This window comes from Arachis ipaensis, chromosome B9 (genome assembly GCF_059453495.1).
Source record: "Arachis ipaensis isolate K30076 ecotype BB chromosome B9, ASM5945349v1, whole genome shotgun sequence".
Classification (NCBI taxonomy): domain Eukaryota; kingdom Viridiplantae; phylum Streptophyta; class Magnoliopsida; order Fabales; family Fabaceae; genus Arachis; species Arachis ipaensis.
The window spans coordinates 32,273,463-32,292,958 of NC_142444.1; the positions used below are offsets into that span (position 1 = coordinate 32,273,463).

Sequence of the window (19,496 nt, forward strand, 5' to 3'; positions counted from 1 at the left end):
AAAAAAGTTGAACATTTGAAAGAAAAAAGAGAATCTGAAAATATGAGATTAAAAAAAAGAGAAAATTAACCATAGAAGAATAAAAGAAAAGAGAAGATGAGATCAGGAGGGAAGAAGAAGGGGAAGAAAAATGTTCTTAGAAGAAGAGAAGAGTAGAAAAAAAAGTATATTAGAAAATAAGAAAAGAGAAAGAAAGATAAAGAAGAACAAACAAGATAAGAAAAGAAGAACAACATAATTTTAGAGAATTTGGGTTAGATTTGTTAGCTCCAAATTATTCCAAAAATTTTGATGATTAACAAGCCAAATATAATTTAGTGATTTTATTTAGAATTTGGGTTAGATTTGTTAGCTCCAAATTATTCCAAAAGTTTTGATGATTAACAAGCTAAATATAATTTAGTAATTTTATTAGTTGTTGGTGAAAATTCACTTACAGTTGTCTTCATGTGAAGTTAAAAGTTAAAAATCATTCGATGATAATTTAATCAAATATATCAAATTATTTAACAGTTCTCAGCTGTCAATTTCACATGTGAATCTTCATCTTAGTTACCTAAAGTTTGGTCAAGTGTATAATATTATAATGAATATTTTTTAAATCAATATGAAAAAATTAGGTAAAATCTGAATATTAAAAAGTGTTAAACAATTTCAAAAATCAAATATGAGTAAACATATCATTTCAGAAGCACGATAGCACATACAGAAAATTAACATGACTATTCCATGTGTTGAAAATCTTAAAGGTAGGGATCATACATCTTTTGGATATGCTTCCAAGCAAAATGAGTTTTGGCTCTAATGTTTAAAAGTGAATGTGCTCAACAAGTTAAACAATTTGAAACTAGGTTCTCTCATATGCTACAATTATAGGAAGATTTTCACATATGCTAGTCAGCTTTAGTGGCAATTTGCTATGCCATATACTATTAAGTTGCACGTGTGACTTTTGTCTTGAAGTGTGAATGTGAACGACTAAAGAAACCTCAAACCCATTAGAGAAAAGTCGAGAAAACCCAGTAACAGTAGCGGCTTCCACAACTTGGCGCAGTGCAACCCATATGTTACTATAACATAGCTAAAAATGTTCAGAGCCACAGATGATGGGCTGTTTCTTCACAGGGCCACATCACATTGTTTGGGCTATATGTATGATGAAATCATAGAGAAAGGGCCATTCTCTTATGGGCTCAATTGTTTTTTTTTTTTGTGTGAGAGCACTATACCAGATAAAAAATGTCCTCGATGGAGGACTAATGAAAGCCAAATTTACCTTTTGAATTGGGAGTTTGGGATCGAGGGGAAAAATCTAGGTCAGCCATACGGTCTTGAGAAAATCTGAGAACCGGCGATTTTTTTATCACCAGGCCGGTTTGAAGGGTTTTTTTTGTTTAATTGGATTTTTAGGGAAAAAAAAAAACATACAGAAATACCCAATACCCCCATTCCCATTCCCCTAATCCTAATCCCCCAAAAGGTAACCCTAACCTCACCTCACGGAGACACCATAGTCGTAAGCTAACCTCACATCACCGCAACACCGCCGGCCGTGTCGTGTTGTTCGTGTCGACGGACACCGTGCGACTCCAACGACGTCACCTGCACTGCGGCTCCCTCCTCTTCATCGTGGCTTATCCTTGCTCCGCGGCTCCGTTCGCCGGTTCGTCGTCACCGTAGTAGCGTTCTCTCCGTCGTGTGCGTCCTAGACTGGTTGGTTGTCTCTGTCTTCTGCCTCCTCTGCTCTGTTAGACAGGTTGGTGCTCTTCTTCTAATACAGTTGAAATATTTTAAATTTGAGCATGACTCTTGAGAAGGGATGGGAGTATGAGTATCCATCATTGATAATTTAACCAACCATTCTAGTATACATGACCTGGTTCTGTTTAGTTGTGATTTGGCTTCCCTATTACTAGCACTGCCTTCATAGTCTTGAAATAAAGATCTAAAGGTTTCTGGCTTACTGCTGTTATTCACAGTCCCAAATTGCTTGTGATCTCTCTTAATTTCTTGAATTTCTTGAGTTTGTTGAGTATGAATCTGGTTGTTGAATTTTTTGAATTTGTTGAATTTTGTAGTACGAGTCTGTTTAGGTTAATTTCTTGAATTTCTGAATTTGTTGAGTATGAATTTAGTTGCTGAATTTCTTGAAATTTTTGAATTTGTTGAATATTAGAATTTTTTTGAATATGTTTAATTTTTTAGTATAAATCTGTTTAGGTTAATATCTCGAATAGCTGAATTTGTCGAGTGTGAATCTATTTGTTGGATTTTTTGGATTTCCTGAGTTTGTTGAATTTTTTAGTATGAATCTGTCTAACTTAGTTTATTGAATTTCTTGAATTTGTTGAGTATGAATGTGTTTGTTGAATTTCTTGAATTGGTTGAAGATTTGGTGGTTGGTAGCATCATGGCTAATGACGAGTAGTGATGCTAGAGTTGTTGAGTAATTGAGTTTGTGTGATGGGTATGATTTCAGGTAAGGGAACTGCAATGGAGAATGACATCGAGTAGCAGCAAGGCGGAAGACCCGTGGAAATGGAACATGGCGATGGTGGAGATGTTTTCGCAGGCGAAAACTGATTATGCAGACGAGGGAGTATGTATGCAATTTTCTCTAATTGGCCAAGAATGAACAGGGTTGACGGTGAGGTATTGAGGTGTAAGAATATAGTTGTGAGCAACATGTAAGGATTTATTATTAACTAGGTTGTTTAATGAGGCATTGCCACGGTGTGGCTAGTGGGAAGGTAACATAACTATAGGTGTTTTTATTTTTGTGGCTCATAGATGGAGAAGGTGAGGGTGCTTGTTGGTGCAAATGTGCAATGACAGTTTTTTTAGTATTAAAGAACTGTTTAGGGACACTGAGGAGTGGTTATGAGTTGGTTAATTATGTTGGAATGATGTCGAAGTAATATGTTGCGAGTGAACTTGTTAAGTTTGCAGGCAAGTTATTTCATCCAACTCATTTTATAATTTTCATTTCTCTTGAAACCGATCTTTTATTAAGAAGTTCAAAATCCAGAAGAACTGAATTTACGGTGGTTAGCGAATTGAGCAATCATTGTTGTGGATGATATGCCTTTGGAGAAAAAAGATGCAGGAAATTAAGTAAACATGGAAAGACATATATAGAAGATAGAAACCAAAAGAGAGAAAAGAATGGGGGAATGTGTTGCTTCCCTCTGAGTTTGATCGACTCTTTTCCTCTCGCCACTAAGTTAATTTCAATGAACGCTTAGTCTTTTTAGTTGGGTTCTTGAGTTAGACTCGTGAGTTTCAATTAGTTAATTATTTTTCCGTATAGATATTATTAAAGTTAGAATCACACTTTTTTGATAACTTAAAAATTAAGAAAATTATAAAGTAGAACTCCTCTAAAACTCTTGTAGTTAGTAATTGTTAGACATGTCAGAGAGGGTAACTTACCCTTTATTATTAATAATTTGTAATTTATTTTATTTAATAATTGTTAGACATGTTTGAGAAGGTAACTTTGCCTTTATTTTTTAATAACATGAGCATAATGTGTAATTCTATGTCAGTAAATTATGAATTATGTGCATTAAAAAATAAGAAAAATAAGTGTTATGTGTTGTGTATCTATGAATTAAAAATTTTTTTGCTTATATCTGATAAATCCCAATTTTATGGTTTATCTTGTGCTTAATTTAGGGGATTTTATCACATTTATTCAATGAAATAACATGATTTTGTAATTCTCCCTAATTTTGTGCTTAAGAGTGAAAACATGCTTTTTAGGTCTTAAAATAGCTAATTTTGATTTATCTTAATTCCATTCGATGCCTTGATGTGTTTGTTGAGTGATTTCAGGTTCATAAGGCAAGTATTGGATGGAAGGAGTGAAGAGAAAGGCATGCAAAGTGGAGAACTCATGGAAAAACAAGGATTTGGAATGCATACATCGACGTGCACGCGTGACAGACGCGCACGCCTAAAGATGAGGTCGCTAGGCGACGCGTACGCGTGACATGACGTGTACGCGTGATAAGAAAATGCCAGACGATGCGTACGCGTGACCCATGCGTACGCATCACAACTCGCACGTGACCTCATAGTGAAAACGCCGGGGGAGATTTCTGAGCTTCCTAGGCCCAAATCCAACTGCTTCCAGAGGCTATTTCATGCAGAATTCAAGCTTGTGCAAAGGGGGGAGCAATTAGTTGTAGGTTAGCATCATGTAGGTTAGTTTTCTAGAGAGAGAAGCTCCCTCTTCTCTCTAGAATTAGGGTTCTTAGGTCAATTTGCATCTTAGATCTAGAGTTTAATTCTTGTTTTCATCTTATTTCCTTTAGAATTTCTTGTTTCTACACTTTCATTCTCTTAGTTTGTAGTGTTAATTTTCCTTTTATGTCTCTCTTTAGTTTTATGAATGCTCATGTTGGATTTGGATCTCTTTTAATGCAATTTGATGTTTGATGTTCTTTTATTGTTGAATTGAGTTGTTGATTTTACTTTTCTTGCATTGGGTACTGGTAGAATTTACTATTTCTTGCAATTTACTATGCTTTCCTTTTATGCCTTCCAAGTGTTTGACAAAATGCTTGGTTGGATGTTAGAGTAGCTTTTTGAGCATTCTTGGCTTGAAAAGAGGAATTAGGCAATCTTGAGTCATGAACACCCAAGTTAGGTTGCCGATCTAGAGTTGTTAGTTAATATTGTTTCTATTGACTCTAATCTCTTGTTAATTCAATTAGTAAGTTGATTAGGACTTTTGGATTGAGATTAACTAGTCTTATTAGACTTTCTTCGAGTGTGAAGATAATATTGTACTTTCTTCCATCGTCGGGGATGACGTAATAGGATAAATTCTTGTTAATTATTGTTATGAGTGACTAGGATAGAAAGCATATATTTTCAATCCTTGCCATGAATGTCTCTCTTTATTACTTGCTTTCTTTAATTGTTTGCTTTACTTTTTTTGCCATTTTAATTACTTGCCCTTTTACCAACCCACCCCTTGGATACCATAACCAATAATACGCATACCTCACTGCAATTCCTTGAGAAGACGATCCGGGACTAATACTCTCGGTTACTTTTATTGGGTTGGACTTGTGACAACCAAAATTAAACTTTGATTTGATGATCGATTATCGGTTTGAACTATACTATCAATGGAATTATTTTGTGAAATTCTGAACCGGTATAAATCTTCTTATCAATATCCTACATTAAAGTCATGTAAAAAGAATGAAAGATGTGAAATAATTGAGAACATTAATAAATAAACGAGTCTTTTGTTAACTTTGTGTCGTGTACAATTTAACAATTTAACTAAATAAATATTCATAGATGAGTAAAGTTGAGTCAAATTTGCAATCTGTGGAGTGTGTAGATAAAATAGAGTATGCTGAGAGTTGCAACCATGAAATAGAAGGAGTCGTTTATCAATTAAGTGTTTTTTTCTCGACATATAAATATTTTACTCAACTTCATTTGATGGACCCTTCTACAAGAGCTCCACCAAATACTTTGCCAAATTTGTAATGTATGTTTGGTTTTGCCATCATGGTTTTGTTGACCTATTTGCAGGAAGTGTTGTTTGACCTGGGCATTGACGCTGAAGATGTGGTTGGAGATTTGGAGTGCGATAATGGAGGGGGGGGGTCGCTTGGATATGTAGATATTGGTGGGCTTAGATCGGAAGACATTCTTCTAATGGAATTTAACATGCCTGAGGAGGCAAGAGGTTTCTATAATAACTATAGCCGCATTAAGGGGTTTGCAACAAGACAAGGAAAGAAGGTAAGAAATATTGTCGGAGAGATTGTTAGGTACACTTTTGTCTGCAACAGAGAGGGGTTTAGAGAGAAGAAATAGTTGGAGAAGACTGATAGAAAGAGGGAGCATAAAGTGGTAACTCGATGTGGTTGTGTGGCCGAGATGAGGATTAATAGGAAAGACGGTAGCGGAAAGTGGTTTGTCTCACGATTTATTGATGAGCACAGTCACGAGCTGCTGCTGGGGAAGTTTGTTGATTTCTTGAGATCACACAGGAAAATTTCAGAGGTTGAGATTGCTCACCTAACCAGCATGCGGGATATAGGAATTAGCATTCCGAAGATCTATGAATCGTTTGCAGCCCAGCTTGGTGGCTTCAACATGGTCTCGTTTACAAAGTAAGATATGTATAACGAGGTGAGGAGACAAAGGGCATTGCAGGATGGAGATGTAAATGCGGCAATTCGATTCCTAGAAGGTGTTGGTCGTGTTGATGGGAAAATGTTTTGGAGGCATAGATTGGGTCCTGAACAACACTTGTGCGACTTGTTTTGGAGTGATGGGCGCAGTCAGTATGATTATGGGGTATTTGGTGATGTGCTGGCATTCGATGCGACCTACGGGAGGAACAAATACAATCGACCCGTAGTGGTATTTTCCAGGGTTAACCATCACAACCAAACTTGCGTATTTGCCACGGATTTAGTGTCATGCAAGTCACAGGAATCTTATGTATGGGTGCTTGATCAATTTTTGGAGTGCATGGGGGGTGTAGCACTGAAGTCGGTAATCACCGACGGGGATCCAGCAATATGCATAGCTATTCAAAGGATTTTTTCTACTGCTCATCACCAGTTGTGCGCATGGCATCTTCTTCGGAATGCGATGTCAAATATTTGTGACCCACGATTCACACAACTTTTTAAACATTGCATGTTGGTAGACATTGAGACAAATGAATTTGAGGTGATGTGGAAGACAATGCTTGACGAGTGTGGCATGAGGGAGGTTGAATGGGTACAGGAGTTGTACAGGAAGAAGTATTCATGGTCAACTGCTTATATTAGAGGAAGATTCTTTGCGGGGATTAGAACAACTTCTCGGTGCGAGTCTTTGCACGCTAAACTGGGATGGTTTGTGGAAAGCAGGTATGGGGTGATTGAATTTGTGACAAACTTGTAGAGGTGTGTGGATTTTCTTAGAGACAATGAGGATGAGTTGAAATTTCGATCGTGCTATAGGACTCCGGTCTTGCAAACTCAGTTCATAGACATAGAAAAGTCTGGTGCCACACGATTCACACGGGAGATGTTTTGGAGATATCACGAGTCGCTAAAACGGTGTGTGCGAGTGAGGATAAATGCTTGTGTTGGGATAGAAGGTGGCCATACTTTCAATGTCCAAAAGTACCGAAAACCAGAAATGGCATGGCGGGTTAAGCGCGAGAATACAACGAACACCTTCGCGTGCTCCTGTTTGAGAATGGAGTCCTTCGGGCTCCCATGTGTACATATACTAGCTGTTTTGGTGCAGCTTGATGTTGTGGTTATTCCCGATACCCTCGTGCTGCTAATGAACGGAATTTTGATGGTATAGAATTTCACTAATGAAATCTCGTTGCAAGTATAGTTTCTAAACCAACAATAATCCTTTCATACAAAAATTTGTTTGTCAAAAGTACAAACCCCGAATAAAACTAATAACTGAAGTATTTAAATCTCGGGTCGTCTCTCAAAGGAATTGCAGGGTAGTGTTCTTGTTATTGGTTATGGGTTGTATATTTTGGGGTTTTGGATAAGAAACAAGAAGAGCAAAATGGCAATGGAATTCAAATGGTAAAAAGGTCTTGGCAAGGTTTGGTGGTCAAGGATCTCTATCCTTATCACTAACCACAACATGATAATTGCAAGGATCAATCCCATTAAGTCATCCTCTAGCAAGTAAAAGAAAGTCAAATGAGCTATATCAATCCAAGTCCATAAGTCCTAGCTATTCACTAATTGAATTAATGAGACTTAGAGTCAATGGCTACCAATCATCAATCACTTGGACATTAGTAACTCAAGAATTCCTAAGTTACCATCCCAAGCCAAGAACATAAAATTCTACTCTAACATCCTTCCAAGCATTTTGACAAACACTTGGAAGGCATAAAAGGAAAGCATAGTAAATTGACAACAAGAATAAAATCTAAGAACTACTAATTGCAAAGAATTAACAACAACAATCAAAGAAAGAACAATTGACATGAATTACCTCAAATTGCATTAAAAGAAAATAGAAGGAAGAGTGCATCAATATAAAAGTAAAGAATTACAAGAAGTAAATCACTAATCTAAGAAAGCAAAGGTAGAAGAACAAGAATTGATAGAGGAAAAGTAAATCAAAGCATGAATTAAACCTAGATCTAAGAATTCCTAATCTTAACCTAATCCTAATTCTAGAGAGAAGAGATAGCTTCTCTCTCTAGAAACTAACTCTAACTACTTCTAAAACTAAACTATGACTAAAGATGTTGATTCTCCTTCAATCCTTGGGTTAAATAACATCAGAAGTGAGTTGGATTTGGGCCTGGGAAGCCCAGAAATCGCCCTCAGCGGATTCACTTTAAGTGGATCACGTGCGAGCATCGACGCGTACGCATGGGTCATGCGTACGCGTCGCTTGGCACTTTGCTATCCACGTGTTCGCGCCATGTACGCGTACGCGTCTACTGCCCGTGCGCGTCGATCTCAGCATCCCGAATCCTTGTTTCTTCATGAGTTCTCCATTTGCATGCTTTTCCTCTTCATTCCTTTGATCCATTCCTAGCCTTTCCAATCTGAATTCACTAACAAACACATCAAGGCATCTAGTGGAATCAAAGGTGAATTAAATTTAGCTAATTAAAGGCCTAAAAAGCATGTTTTCATACTTAAGCACAAATTAGGAGACAATCATGAAACCATGCTATTTCATTAAATAAATGCGGGTAAAAGATGATAAAATCGCCTAAATCAAGCACAAGATAAACCTTAAAAATGGGGTTTAACAGCTGCGATGGTGGTCGAAGACAGCAAAAATTGACATGGATCTGGAGAAGTTCCTGTGCCCGTCTGGGGAACTGTCGACAATCTACCGTACTAGATTGGGTGCATTCTCACAGTTGTGCAAGAGGCTCGAAAGGGTTGCCTGCATGAGCGATGAGGACTTCAAATCCATTTTGCAAAAGGTGGTGAATGACACGTTATTTTTGGAAATAAAGTATGGACTTCGAGAGGACAATCCCGTGTCAAATGAACCGCAGAGAGGAGGCGTTAAGGATCCGGTTCATATGAAAACCAAAGGAACCGGACGTGGCAATCAAGCATCTCCATCAACCGGTAGGAAGCGACGAAAATGCAGCAGCTGCGGAAGTTAGTGGGTCCTTAAAATATATCATTATAACATGTCGTAGTTGTTGCAGCATGATTTAAACCCATTTTAGAACTGTCGTTTTATTTTCAATTAATTTTATTAAAATTGTATATTAATTATAGAGTAATAAAATTTATAAATCACATATAAATTGTGGCAATTATTTTGTATGCAGAACCAGTGGTTATTCAATAATTATATTCATTAGTGGAAGATATTGCAAATTTTTAAACAACTAGGTTATTAATTTGAACAAAAATATACTTGGTTGACTATTAGAATTAACTGAAAACTAAAATGCCTCTTCAAAATAAAAAACATAAATATAAATATCTACAAAATATAAGTTAAAAAACATAAATATCTACAAAATTTAAGTTAAACTTAATTGTTTAAAATAAATGATTAAATTAGAACTGTTGTTGTTGTTGTTGTTAAGACAAATAAAAAGAGTACTAGGCATGACTCCATGCAAGAACTACAATCATTTACCGTCCATGATTTTTCAATTTCTTAATAATAGTGTGTCTTCTGCATGGGTACTTTTTTTAATTAATTCTATCCCATTACAGTCATTTTACTCCACTATATTGTTTCTCCCTTTAGTTACTGCTCTCTTATTCATTACACAATATTAAATTCTAACTAATTAACTCTCAATTCTAAATTTTAAACCTAACATCCTAAACTCAAAATCTTAACAATAAATTTTACGCCAAAAACTCTCCATAAAAAATTCCAAACTATATAATATAAATCCTAAATCAAAACCATCATCACTTAACCTTAATCACATTACTACATGTCTTTTCATTAATTTTATGATACCATTGTCAGGATTAACCCATAAAACTAATTACAACACCCTTACTTACATACTTAATAACTCCACTCTAGGATATTGTATGATGTGCTTATATATATTCCTGCACACTTAACAAGCTCATTTCATATAGTAAGTATCTCTAAGTATTTCATACCGACATAAACCATTTGGGCTTAAACCGACCACAATTATCCAACTCCATCATTTAAATCAATCAAATTTTGATTCTATTTATAACAAAACTTTAATTCTCTATCATAAAATGTTAACCATAACTCGTCATACTAATAATTCACACCCTAAGTCAGACTAAGGCTTAGTTTGGTAAAATTGTTATTTTTAAGAAAAAGCTTACAAAAATTAATTTTTAAAATATGACTTTTAAAAGTTGAAACATTTATATTTAATAAATCAAATTAAAAATAGCTTTTAATAAATACAAGTAACAACAATTGCGTTTAGTAAAATAATTTTAAAAAATAAAAAATACTATAATAAACATAAATGTATGAGTTAAATTTAAAATTAATTAATGTATAAAGATATATTAGACTTTATAATTTTGATAAGCTGCTCCTTAGGTGTTTTTAAAAACAGCCCTAACTTTATAAGCTATAAGCATAAACACATAAGTCTTTTTATTTCCCAAATACAAAACAAGATACTGGTGCTTTTGATCGAAAAACTTTACCAAACTAAGACTAAATATACCTTAGCATAATTGAAGTAATTTCAACTTTTACCGAAACCCGCCTGTTCAAAAAATTATAATTTTTTTTATGTTTGAAATTTAAATTGAAATTTTTGAACTCTGAAGATAAGTGGATCATCAATTATTCCTTTTTAACCAATATTATGCACTCGAAATTTTAAAATTTTTACTTTAACACCAGTCCATCATTTTTCCTAATTCACATTATTCCACCAAATAGATATTTCATGTCATGTCCCACTCAATTTTGAATATTTCTAAGACACACTTTCACTATACAGACGTCCTTAATTGAGAGAATTTTAGCTTAATTTTGCATGTTCTTACAACGTCCTGGCAAATAAAAAATTATTTGATTCTAAGTAGTCCTATTACCTCTCCTAAAGCCTAGCAACTTTTTGTTTTAAAGATCAATACCCAAACTCTTTAATTCTTGCCAACAAATTTTTCTTCACACATTATAAAGCCCACAAAATCCAACCAAAATGCATAGCCCAATTTTCGTATTGGCTACAACTGTCACCTGACGGCTCCGCTTTAGCATTGGCTTACCAAAATGACAATATCCAATGCAAGGACGCACAACAGGTCATTAAATTGATCTGCCAAGGTTATGGGTTCCACCGGTTAAAGGAGCACCCTGCACCATTCCTATTAGAGTCTACATCACAAGCTTAACACAAAATCTACATCATTCAAATTCTTTAATGTATATCTGAATGGCTCTGCACACTTACATAGCGCTATGCTAGTAAAATGGCTTGTCATACCTGAAACTTTTCACAATTATAATACAAAGCTGACAAAAGAGAAAATGGCACTGACACAAGTATAAAGTACTCGTCTTTTATACCTTCCTTAAGGACCAATGTGACAGTGGCTAGTGTAAAATCCTGAAAATTAATAAATATTTGATTAATAAATTAATTATTATTTAAAAAAATTATAAAATTAAATTTGATAATTTAGAAGAGTAGAAATAATTAAAATATGAATTTTAACATTAATTTTAAAGAAATTAGTCCAACAGCAGGCCAACGACCGAACCGGTTGGACTGGGTCTAAACTGGACCCAAGGCCCAATATATAAACCAAGCAAATCAGCTCTTCTTCCCGAAAATCAATTGAGTTCCATGCTGAAACAAAGGGGGAAGAACACGAGGAAACCCCAAACTCTTACTCAAATTTCAATTCACCATATCTTCCAATCAGAAATTTCGATCGCTGCACCATTTGTGGCCACGCGACCATCGCGTCGAGCTCTATAAAATCCATCAAACAAAGTGGTAAGTACTTTGCTATTTCATATTAAGCCTTCCTCCTTACAATTTCAAAAATTTGGGTTTTGATCTTGAGAGATTATGTGATTTTGGTGTTTTAGAATTTAATTAGCTTTGGGAAATTACTGGATCTTATCCCAAATAACCATGGGTATGGTGAAGAATCATTAAATCTTGTGAATTATTGATAATTATAAACTCTATGTTGATTTTGAGTCATATTATTTAGTATTAGATTAAATTGTATGTGTTGGGATCAAATTGATAGTATTGGAGGCTTGAGATTGAACCTTAGGATCTGAGTTGGTCATTGGTGAGAAATTGGAGCTTTGAAGCCTGTGGAATAGAGGAATTTTGAGGTGTCCGAGCATTAGGGAGAAGTTGGCCAAGGTATGATTTTGGTTTCTCATAGATAAAGTGTAATGTAACGTGAAAACATAGGCTAGTTGACTATAGGTTAAGTTGAACTATGAGGACTTGTTAAAGTTTGGTAACTTTGGTGAAAATGTTGAAATTGATTATGGGCATGTGTTGAACAATGATGATGATAGTTTGATGAAAAATATAGGGCATGCGTACGTAGACACATGCATATGTATGCAAGAATTCCTTATGTTTCAACACCTTCACGTACGCATGGGGTGGACGCGTACGCGAGTTTGGCTAATTTTGTAAACATGCATACACATGATGCATGCATACGCGAGAATGCCTATTTCTCAACACATGCGTATGCGACGATGTGAATTCGTACGCGAACCTCCCCTCTATTTTGAACACCCGCGTATGTGGGAGGTGCTCGCATACGCGGTTTGGCAGAATTACATCCATGTGTATGCATGGGGTGGCATGCATATGCATGACAACCCTGTTTTGGAAAAGTTGTATTTTGTGATTTAAACATATTTTCTAACTTCTAAACCTCTATAGTTACCTTCTAAAGTCCTAAATTTAGTTCTTAACACTACTAGAAAACTAGTTATTGCAGACGGATATTTCCGACTGATTTTATCCCATAGAAATATAGACGGAATTTGCGAGGGAGTTTTTGTCGGAAACCAAAAAAAATGAATTAGCATAAATTACAGACGGAAAAATGAATTCGTCGATAATTATGTCAGAAAAATTAATTTTTTTTGTGGGAAATGGTTATCGACGGAAAATCTGTCTGTAATTAAATGAATAAAAACGCTACGTTTTATTAAATTATTACAGAAAGTAAATCTATCTGTAATTTAAAATATTCCGTTGGAAATATTGAGCTAAACCTAGGGTTGCCCGAGCTCCATTCACAGCACGCAAATCAAACAAGCTAAACCTAGCATTCCCCTCTCCATCGACGAGTTTCTTCTTCTCCTTTCCTCACCCACAGCGCCACCGCCGGCCACCCTAACCGTTGCAGCTACTTTCTCCTTCTTCTCCTCTTTTTTAAACACTGAACTAGTAGAATACAGCCCCTGTCTCTCTCGTTCTTTCTCGTTCGTAGAACAAAGCAAGCTCAAGCTCTACCATTGCCGTGCCTCTTTCTCTCCTTTTATCCCCTTTAGTTCTGGCTCGCATATCTTCTCAGCGCTATAGCCATCATCTCCTTTGCGCAAGCCCTAGCTCCATGGCGACCAAAATCGGTTCCACCTCTCTTTTTCCCCTTGTTCGAACCGTAGAGACCTGGGCATCCTTCTTTCCCTCTGCCCTGTTTTGATTGTCTCTGCTTCCAGGTTTTAGTTTCAAAATTCTTTTAATTTCTGTTGAGTTCAATTAATTTTTTTTAGTTAGTTTGATTTTAGTAATTAGTTTAGTTAGATTTATTTTTTGATTAGTGGATTTTTAGGTTGTTAAAATAGGATTAGATTAGGTTTTGATTTTGAATAGCTGAGAAATGTTTAGATTGTTAATTTGGATTGCTGAACATTGCTGAAAATTGTTAATATGAGCTTGATGAATGCTATAGTTGTCTAGAATAGAAATTTAATTCAGTTAATGGATTCTTCTATGGTAATGCTTCTTCTCGGTAGTTTTGCGTTTGGAGTATTAGCAGAATTTTCATTTCGCTTATTTAATTATTCAATTTGTGTTTGTGATTTTGTGACTGTGTGTGTGATAAACCCTGTTTTTAGGGTTTATCTTATATGGATTTTGAGGGTTTTATCGATGTTCTCACACACTTATTCATATAAAATGCATGGTTTTGTGTTTCTTCCCTAATTTGGCCTCATGATTGAAAACATGCTTCTTTTACACTAAATATGTTACATTTTAATCGTCTTCTATTACCATTCGATGCCGTGATCTGTTTGTTAAGTGATTTAGAGTTTATAGGGCAAGGATGGCCTAGAAGAGAGGAAGGAAGCATGCATAAATGGAAGGAGCATGGAAATTGGAGCTTTGGAGTTTAAGCATTGATGCGTATGCGTGCCTTACGCGTACGCATGGTTGCGCGCTACTGGGATTGGCGCGAAGAAGCCAAAGCTAGAAGCCAGCACATTCGCATGGCTGAGCCAGGACCTCATGGACGCGCATGCGTGCTTTACGCATGCGCGTGGATCGTAAAACCCTAGGGACGCGCACGCGTGCTGTATGCCTATGCGTCGGTGCTCGCACGTGATTTTTAAGTGAAAACGTGCTTGGCGATTTCACAGAGGCTGTGGGTCCAATCTGAACCAACTTTGACGCTAAAACACTTAAGAGGACCAAGGGATGAAGGAATTCTCATTCATTCACACATTTAGATATTTTTAGTTAGTTTTTGGAAGTTACATTTTGTAGAGAGAGAAACTCTAACTTCTCTCTAGGGTTTTTGCTTCTCAATTTGGAATTTTCTTGGATCCATTGGTGAGATCTATTGTCAATGCAATTCTATATTGCTTCAAGTTGTAGATCTAATTCTCCTACTCTCAATTTAGTTCTTGTTGTTCAAGTTACTTGTGGATCTTAGATTTGGATATTGTCACTTTGATTTTCAGTAATGCATTGAAGTATTTCATATTCATAGTTGTTAATTGTTTGATTGTTGTTAATCTCTTGCAGTGGATATCTTTGATTTTAGGTTTATTCTCAATTTTACAATGTCTTTCATCCTTGCTCACCAAGTGTTTGAGAAAATGCCAACTTTAGCTATGGAGTAGACTTTTCATTCTTGGCTTGGGGATTGAGATATTGGAGACACTTGAATTATCAATGTCCTTTGTTGATTATCAATTGGAAATTGCTAATTGGTTTGAATGTTACTAAAGCTAGACTTCCCTAGGGTTAGACTAGGACTTGAGAACTCAAATTGATTACTTTCACTTGACTTTCCTTCATAGTAGAAGTTAACTAAGTGAAGCAATAACTAATTGTGGTCACAATTGATGGAGATGATGATGATAGGAAGTCCAATTCTCACTCTTAGCCAAGGCTTTTATATTGCTTGATTGTCATTCACACTATTAGCTTGTTCCTTTCTTGCATTAAACTCCAAAACACCAATACAACTTCTAACCAATGATGTGCATCTTGGAGCACTCTTAGGGAGAACGATTCGGGACTAATACTCTCGGTTATTGATTTTGGATTGTGGTGACACAATTTCTTTGTTTGATGTGGAATTGCGTGTCGGTTTAGACTATACCCACGATTAGATTTATTGATAAAATTCTACACCGGCAAAAAATCTCCCATCAGTGTGTCCCATGAATGGTGAACTATTTTGTGCAGTGCGATTTTGTATAGTAAGTTGAAAATCATGAATTGTTGATCTAATCGCAATAGGTTTTTCTCTTTTATTTCTTTTTATATATATATATTTTTTATCTTTTGGTGCTTTTCAGTTTGAAACTAAATAATGAGCATGACATACTTGTAACTGTTTGTAAATTATGATAACTTCCAATTTTAATGTGTTAACATTCAACCTTAACCCCCCCAATTTTATCTATTTGTTCAGTTGTTTTGAAATCTGTTTATGTTCTTTGGATCAGGACATTCTTTCAACCTTCTTCAGTTCTTTAGTTTTGTTAATGTTAACCCTTTTTTTGTGTGTTCTGGTCTTAGTTTTGCTTGTGTTTCTTTTTCCTTTTCCAGATTATGGTTGTGTTATAATTTATCTAGGTATGCTATAAATTTTGTTGAATATTTCTCTAAATTTTGGGAAATGCAGGCAAATGGGAATCATTTCAAGGAAGATCTTTCCAACATGTGGAAGCATGTGTGTTTGCTGTCCTGCATTGAGGTCAAGATCACGACAACCGGTCAAGCGTTACTGAAAGCTTCTTGCTGATATCTTCCCCAAATCCCCTGTTAGTCTCTTATATATCAAACTTTTTTCTTTTGAAATTTTGATTAGTTACCCCGTTGACCTCATTTTTTTTAGCTACATTGTTGCTAGTTTTAGGTGATGCCCCTTATTTTACCAATCAATTAACTTTGCCAGAAATGTATATATTATTATGTAACTAAAGACATAGGTTTGACTTGGTAAAATTTTTATTTTTCGAAGAATATGAGAAATTAAGACTTATTATTATTATTATTATTATTATTATTATTATTATTATTATTATAGGCAATGTTAATTTATCACATTTTTTTACTAGCCTAGGAAATTGGTGCTTGTAGATAAAATTTTTTATAAAAATAATATTCTAACTCACTCTCTTTCTCTCTCTCATTGCACAGTAGTTGATTGTTAGAAGACTAATTTGTGTGTTTGCTTAGAGATTTTTAGTCCAATCCCTTCAACTTTTTGCTTGGAGTTCAGGTTAGTACAATTTTTGTGTTGTAAACTTCATTGATTTCTAGGGTATTGTATGATAAATGAAATATTGTATGCTAAATGAAATATTGATTTCAACCAAAGTTTAGTTTTGTGGTTAGTCAAACTAAACCGAAATAGTTTCTATTTGAGAAAGTTGTTCAATGTTCTTTGTATTGTAATTTTGTCGCTCAATCTAAGTAGGTTCAGTTACTCAAAATCAATTCATTCAACTGGCAGTTTGTGGATTTTTTTTAATCACAATGACTCACTGAGTAATGATTGAAACATTCATCCTCATTACTGATGTAGCATTCTTGTTTCTATATTTTAACTTTTAAGAACTCCCTTTGGGGTTTCTTTTATATCAGACAAAACATTAAAATGATTGTGAGTATGTTATAACATTTTACACTTCCACCCCATAGTTGTTTATAGTTTAACATAGTTAAATTGACCCAAAGTTTCTTTCTTACAGGCTAAGATCTTCCATTATGGTTCTATTAGTCTTATTACCGAACCGTGCAAATCAGCACACATTGCTACTGCAAAAGCTGCGAAAGATGCTGGTGTAGTTCTATCTTATGACCCTAACTTGAGGCTTCCTTTATGGCCTTCTACAGAGAATGCTAGAGAAGGAATTCTGAGTATATGGGAAATTGCCGATATCATCAAGGTTCTTCTTAGTCTTTTTAGTTTCCAATAGACTTTTTGTTTTCTTTTTCCAGAACACAGATTACTACTGGCGACCACAGTCCTAACCAACCAGTCTGATTATTATCTTTCAGATAAGTGAAGAAGAGATTTCTTTTTTTACAAAAGGTGAAGATCGATATGACGATGCTGTTGTTTGTAAACTATCCATCCAAACCTCAAGCTGCTTCTTGTTACTGAAGGTGCAGATGGTTGCCACTATTACACCAAGGTAACCCTTCAAAAGAGGCAACATAATCATCTAAACTTAGTTTCAAATTATCTAATACATGTTTTTAGCCACCCTCTTGTGTATCTTCAAAGGCGGTGCCTGTAACAAGTAACAACTCACTTGTTTCTGCACATATTCTTGTCAGCTTTAAAATTGAAAACAGGTTATTTGACTTATTTCTAGCACTATAGATGTATAAACCATTCTTAAGAGTTCGGTTATCTAGGAAATACCACATAACACTATTAGAAACAAGGCTTGCCATTCATTTTATTTTTTAAAGTTGCAAAGGTTAATTTATTAATTCCCATGTTCCAAATCTAGCAGCCTTATTAGTTGGAATGAAAATCATATAAACAATATCAGAGATGTTTCATTACTAATTTAGTCTATTATATTAACCATAACCAAGAAACAAGTCTTAAAAAAATATTGGTTCTAACAAAAAGGTATGCTGCTATATATTTTCTAGGGTATTGTATGATAAATGTGCAATTAGTGGATTGATTTAAGAGTGCAGAGCAAGAAGAGGAAAAGGAAGTGGTGAAAGAATATTAATTAAATGAGTGGAGAGATTGGCATCAAAGAGAGAGAAGGTAATTGATTTCGTGTCCCATAATAAAACCAATTTTCTTCTGAATTTGATTCAATTTTTTCCCAACAAGTTGTATTTGATGTATGCATAGAAATATATATGTTTATGGTTTATCTCATGCTGTATTGTACTAAATCTAAAGTGATAATAGGACTATTTGAATAATTTTTTGGTAGACATAATCAAGTCATAAGTACCGTATTATTGTTAAATAGTGTACTATATTGTTTGAAACTTGATTTATATAATTGATATAATCATTATGCAACAGGAGAAGTTTATAAAAAAGTTGGCAGAAGTTCAGGCCCAAGATGTCGAGGCTCAAGAACAGGGAATGGAGCTACCACCAATTGATGAAGACTTTATTTGGGAGGAAGTGTGTGATGGGCAAAAGAAGAATCGAGTTTACGAAAAAGAAGAATCGCGTTTACGGAAAAGGGCATTCTTTTCAAGCTCTATCAAGTCTGGAACCACTTCTGCCAATTCTATATCTGCAAGAGCATCTTAAATTCAAAATTCTGTTCCTGATTTGCGATACACTTTGTTTATGTTTTGAATTATATTGACTTGCTTGTTTATAGTACTTTTCTTTTAGTTTGATAATACGATGAATTTGTTTATTTTTTAAAATATTATAAATATTCAAATACAAATTAGATAAAATTTTGTATTAAATTTATATTTATTTTGTATGAAAACAAGTTTATTTTGCAATGGAAAAATCTATAAAAAATTCTATTTTACCTTACTGACGGATTTACAGACGGATTTTCTATCTGTATTTAGAGGTAAGGATGGTTTTCCAAGGTTCCAATTACAGACGGAAAATTTGTCGGAAAATTTGTCTCTAATTATCGACGGAAAATTTGCAAAAAAATATGTCTCTAATTACCAACGGAAAATCCGTCGGAAAGTTCGACGTTTCATGGAAATGGAGAAGATAATTTACCGAGGAAAAATCTGTCGGTAAATTACCGATGAAAAAAAATTCGTTGGTAAATAATTTTAGATGAGGTTTTTATAGAGGGACAAAATTCGTCGGTAACCAAAAAGTCACCTGTTTTAAAGACCAAATCTATCTGTAAATATGTCTGTATTAAGCAATTTTCTATTTGTGTAACCATAGGGAAAGGAGTAAGGCTAAAGAGGGAAGTAACTTGATAGGGAAGGAAGATGATGAAGTGATGATTTATGCTTGAGAAGTGCGGATATGCTGAATATGTGATGAATACAGGCTGTAATGATAACGAAAATGATAATTAATTTTTGAATATGATACCTAGGT

The 19,496-nt window shown here is 34.9% G+C and overlaps 1 protein-coding gene and 1 long non-coding RNA gene across 2 annotated transcripts; both read left to right on the forward strand.

Moving 5' to 3' along the window:
- Positions 1 to 1,426: 1,426 nt before the first annotated feature.
- LOC107618258 (uncharacterized) lies at positions 1,427 to 4,461 on the forward strand. Its single transcript, XR_015899054.1, has 2 exons — positions 1,427 to 1,756; positions 2,480 to 4,461. It is a non-coding gene; the product is annotated as an uncharacterized LOC107618258 (long non-coding RNA).
- A 1,692-nt stretch (positions 4,462 to 6,153) lies between these two features.
- LOC148544212 (protein FAR1-RELATED SEQUENCE 5-like) lies at positions 6,154 to 7,344 on the forward strand. The gene is made up of 2 exons (XM_088498893.1): positions 6,154 to 6,896; positions 6,951 to 7,344. Exons 1-2 carry the CDS (start codon positions 6,154 to 6,156, stop codon positions 7,342 to 7,344), a joined length of 1,137 nt encoding a protein of 378 aa, XP_088355019.1.
- The last annotated feature ends 12,152 nt before the right edge of the window (positions 7,345 to 19,496 follow it).

Excerpts from the sequence above, each read along its gene's own strand:
- LOC148544212 (XM_088498893.1), top strand. The coding sequence starts at position 6,154 with ATGTATAACGAGGTGAGGAGACAAAGGGCATTGCAGGATGGAGATGTA. Across the intron at positions 6,897-6,950 it reads GGATGGTTTGTGGAAAGCAG|AGACAATGAGGATGAGTTGA; the intron begins GTATGGGGTGAT and ends GGATTTTCTTAG.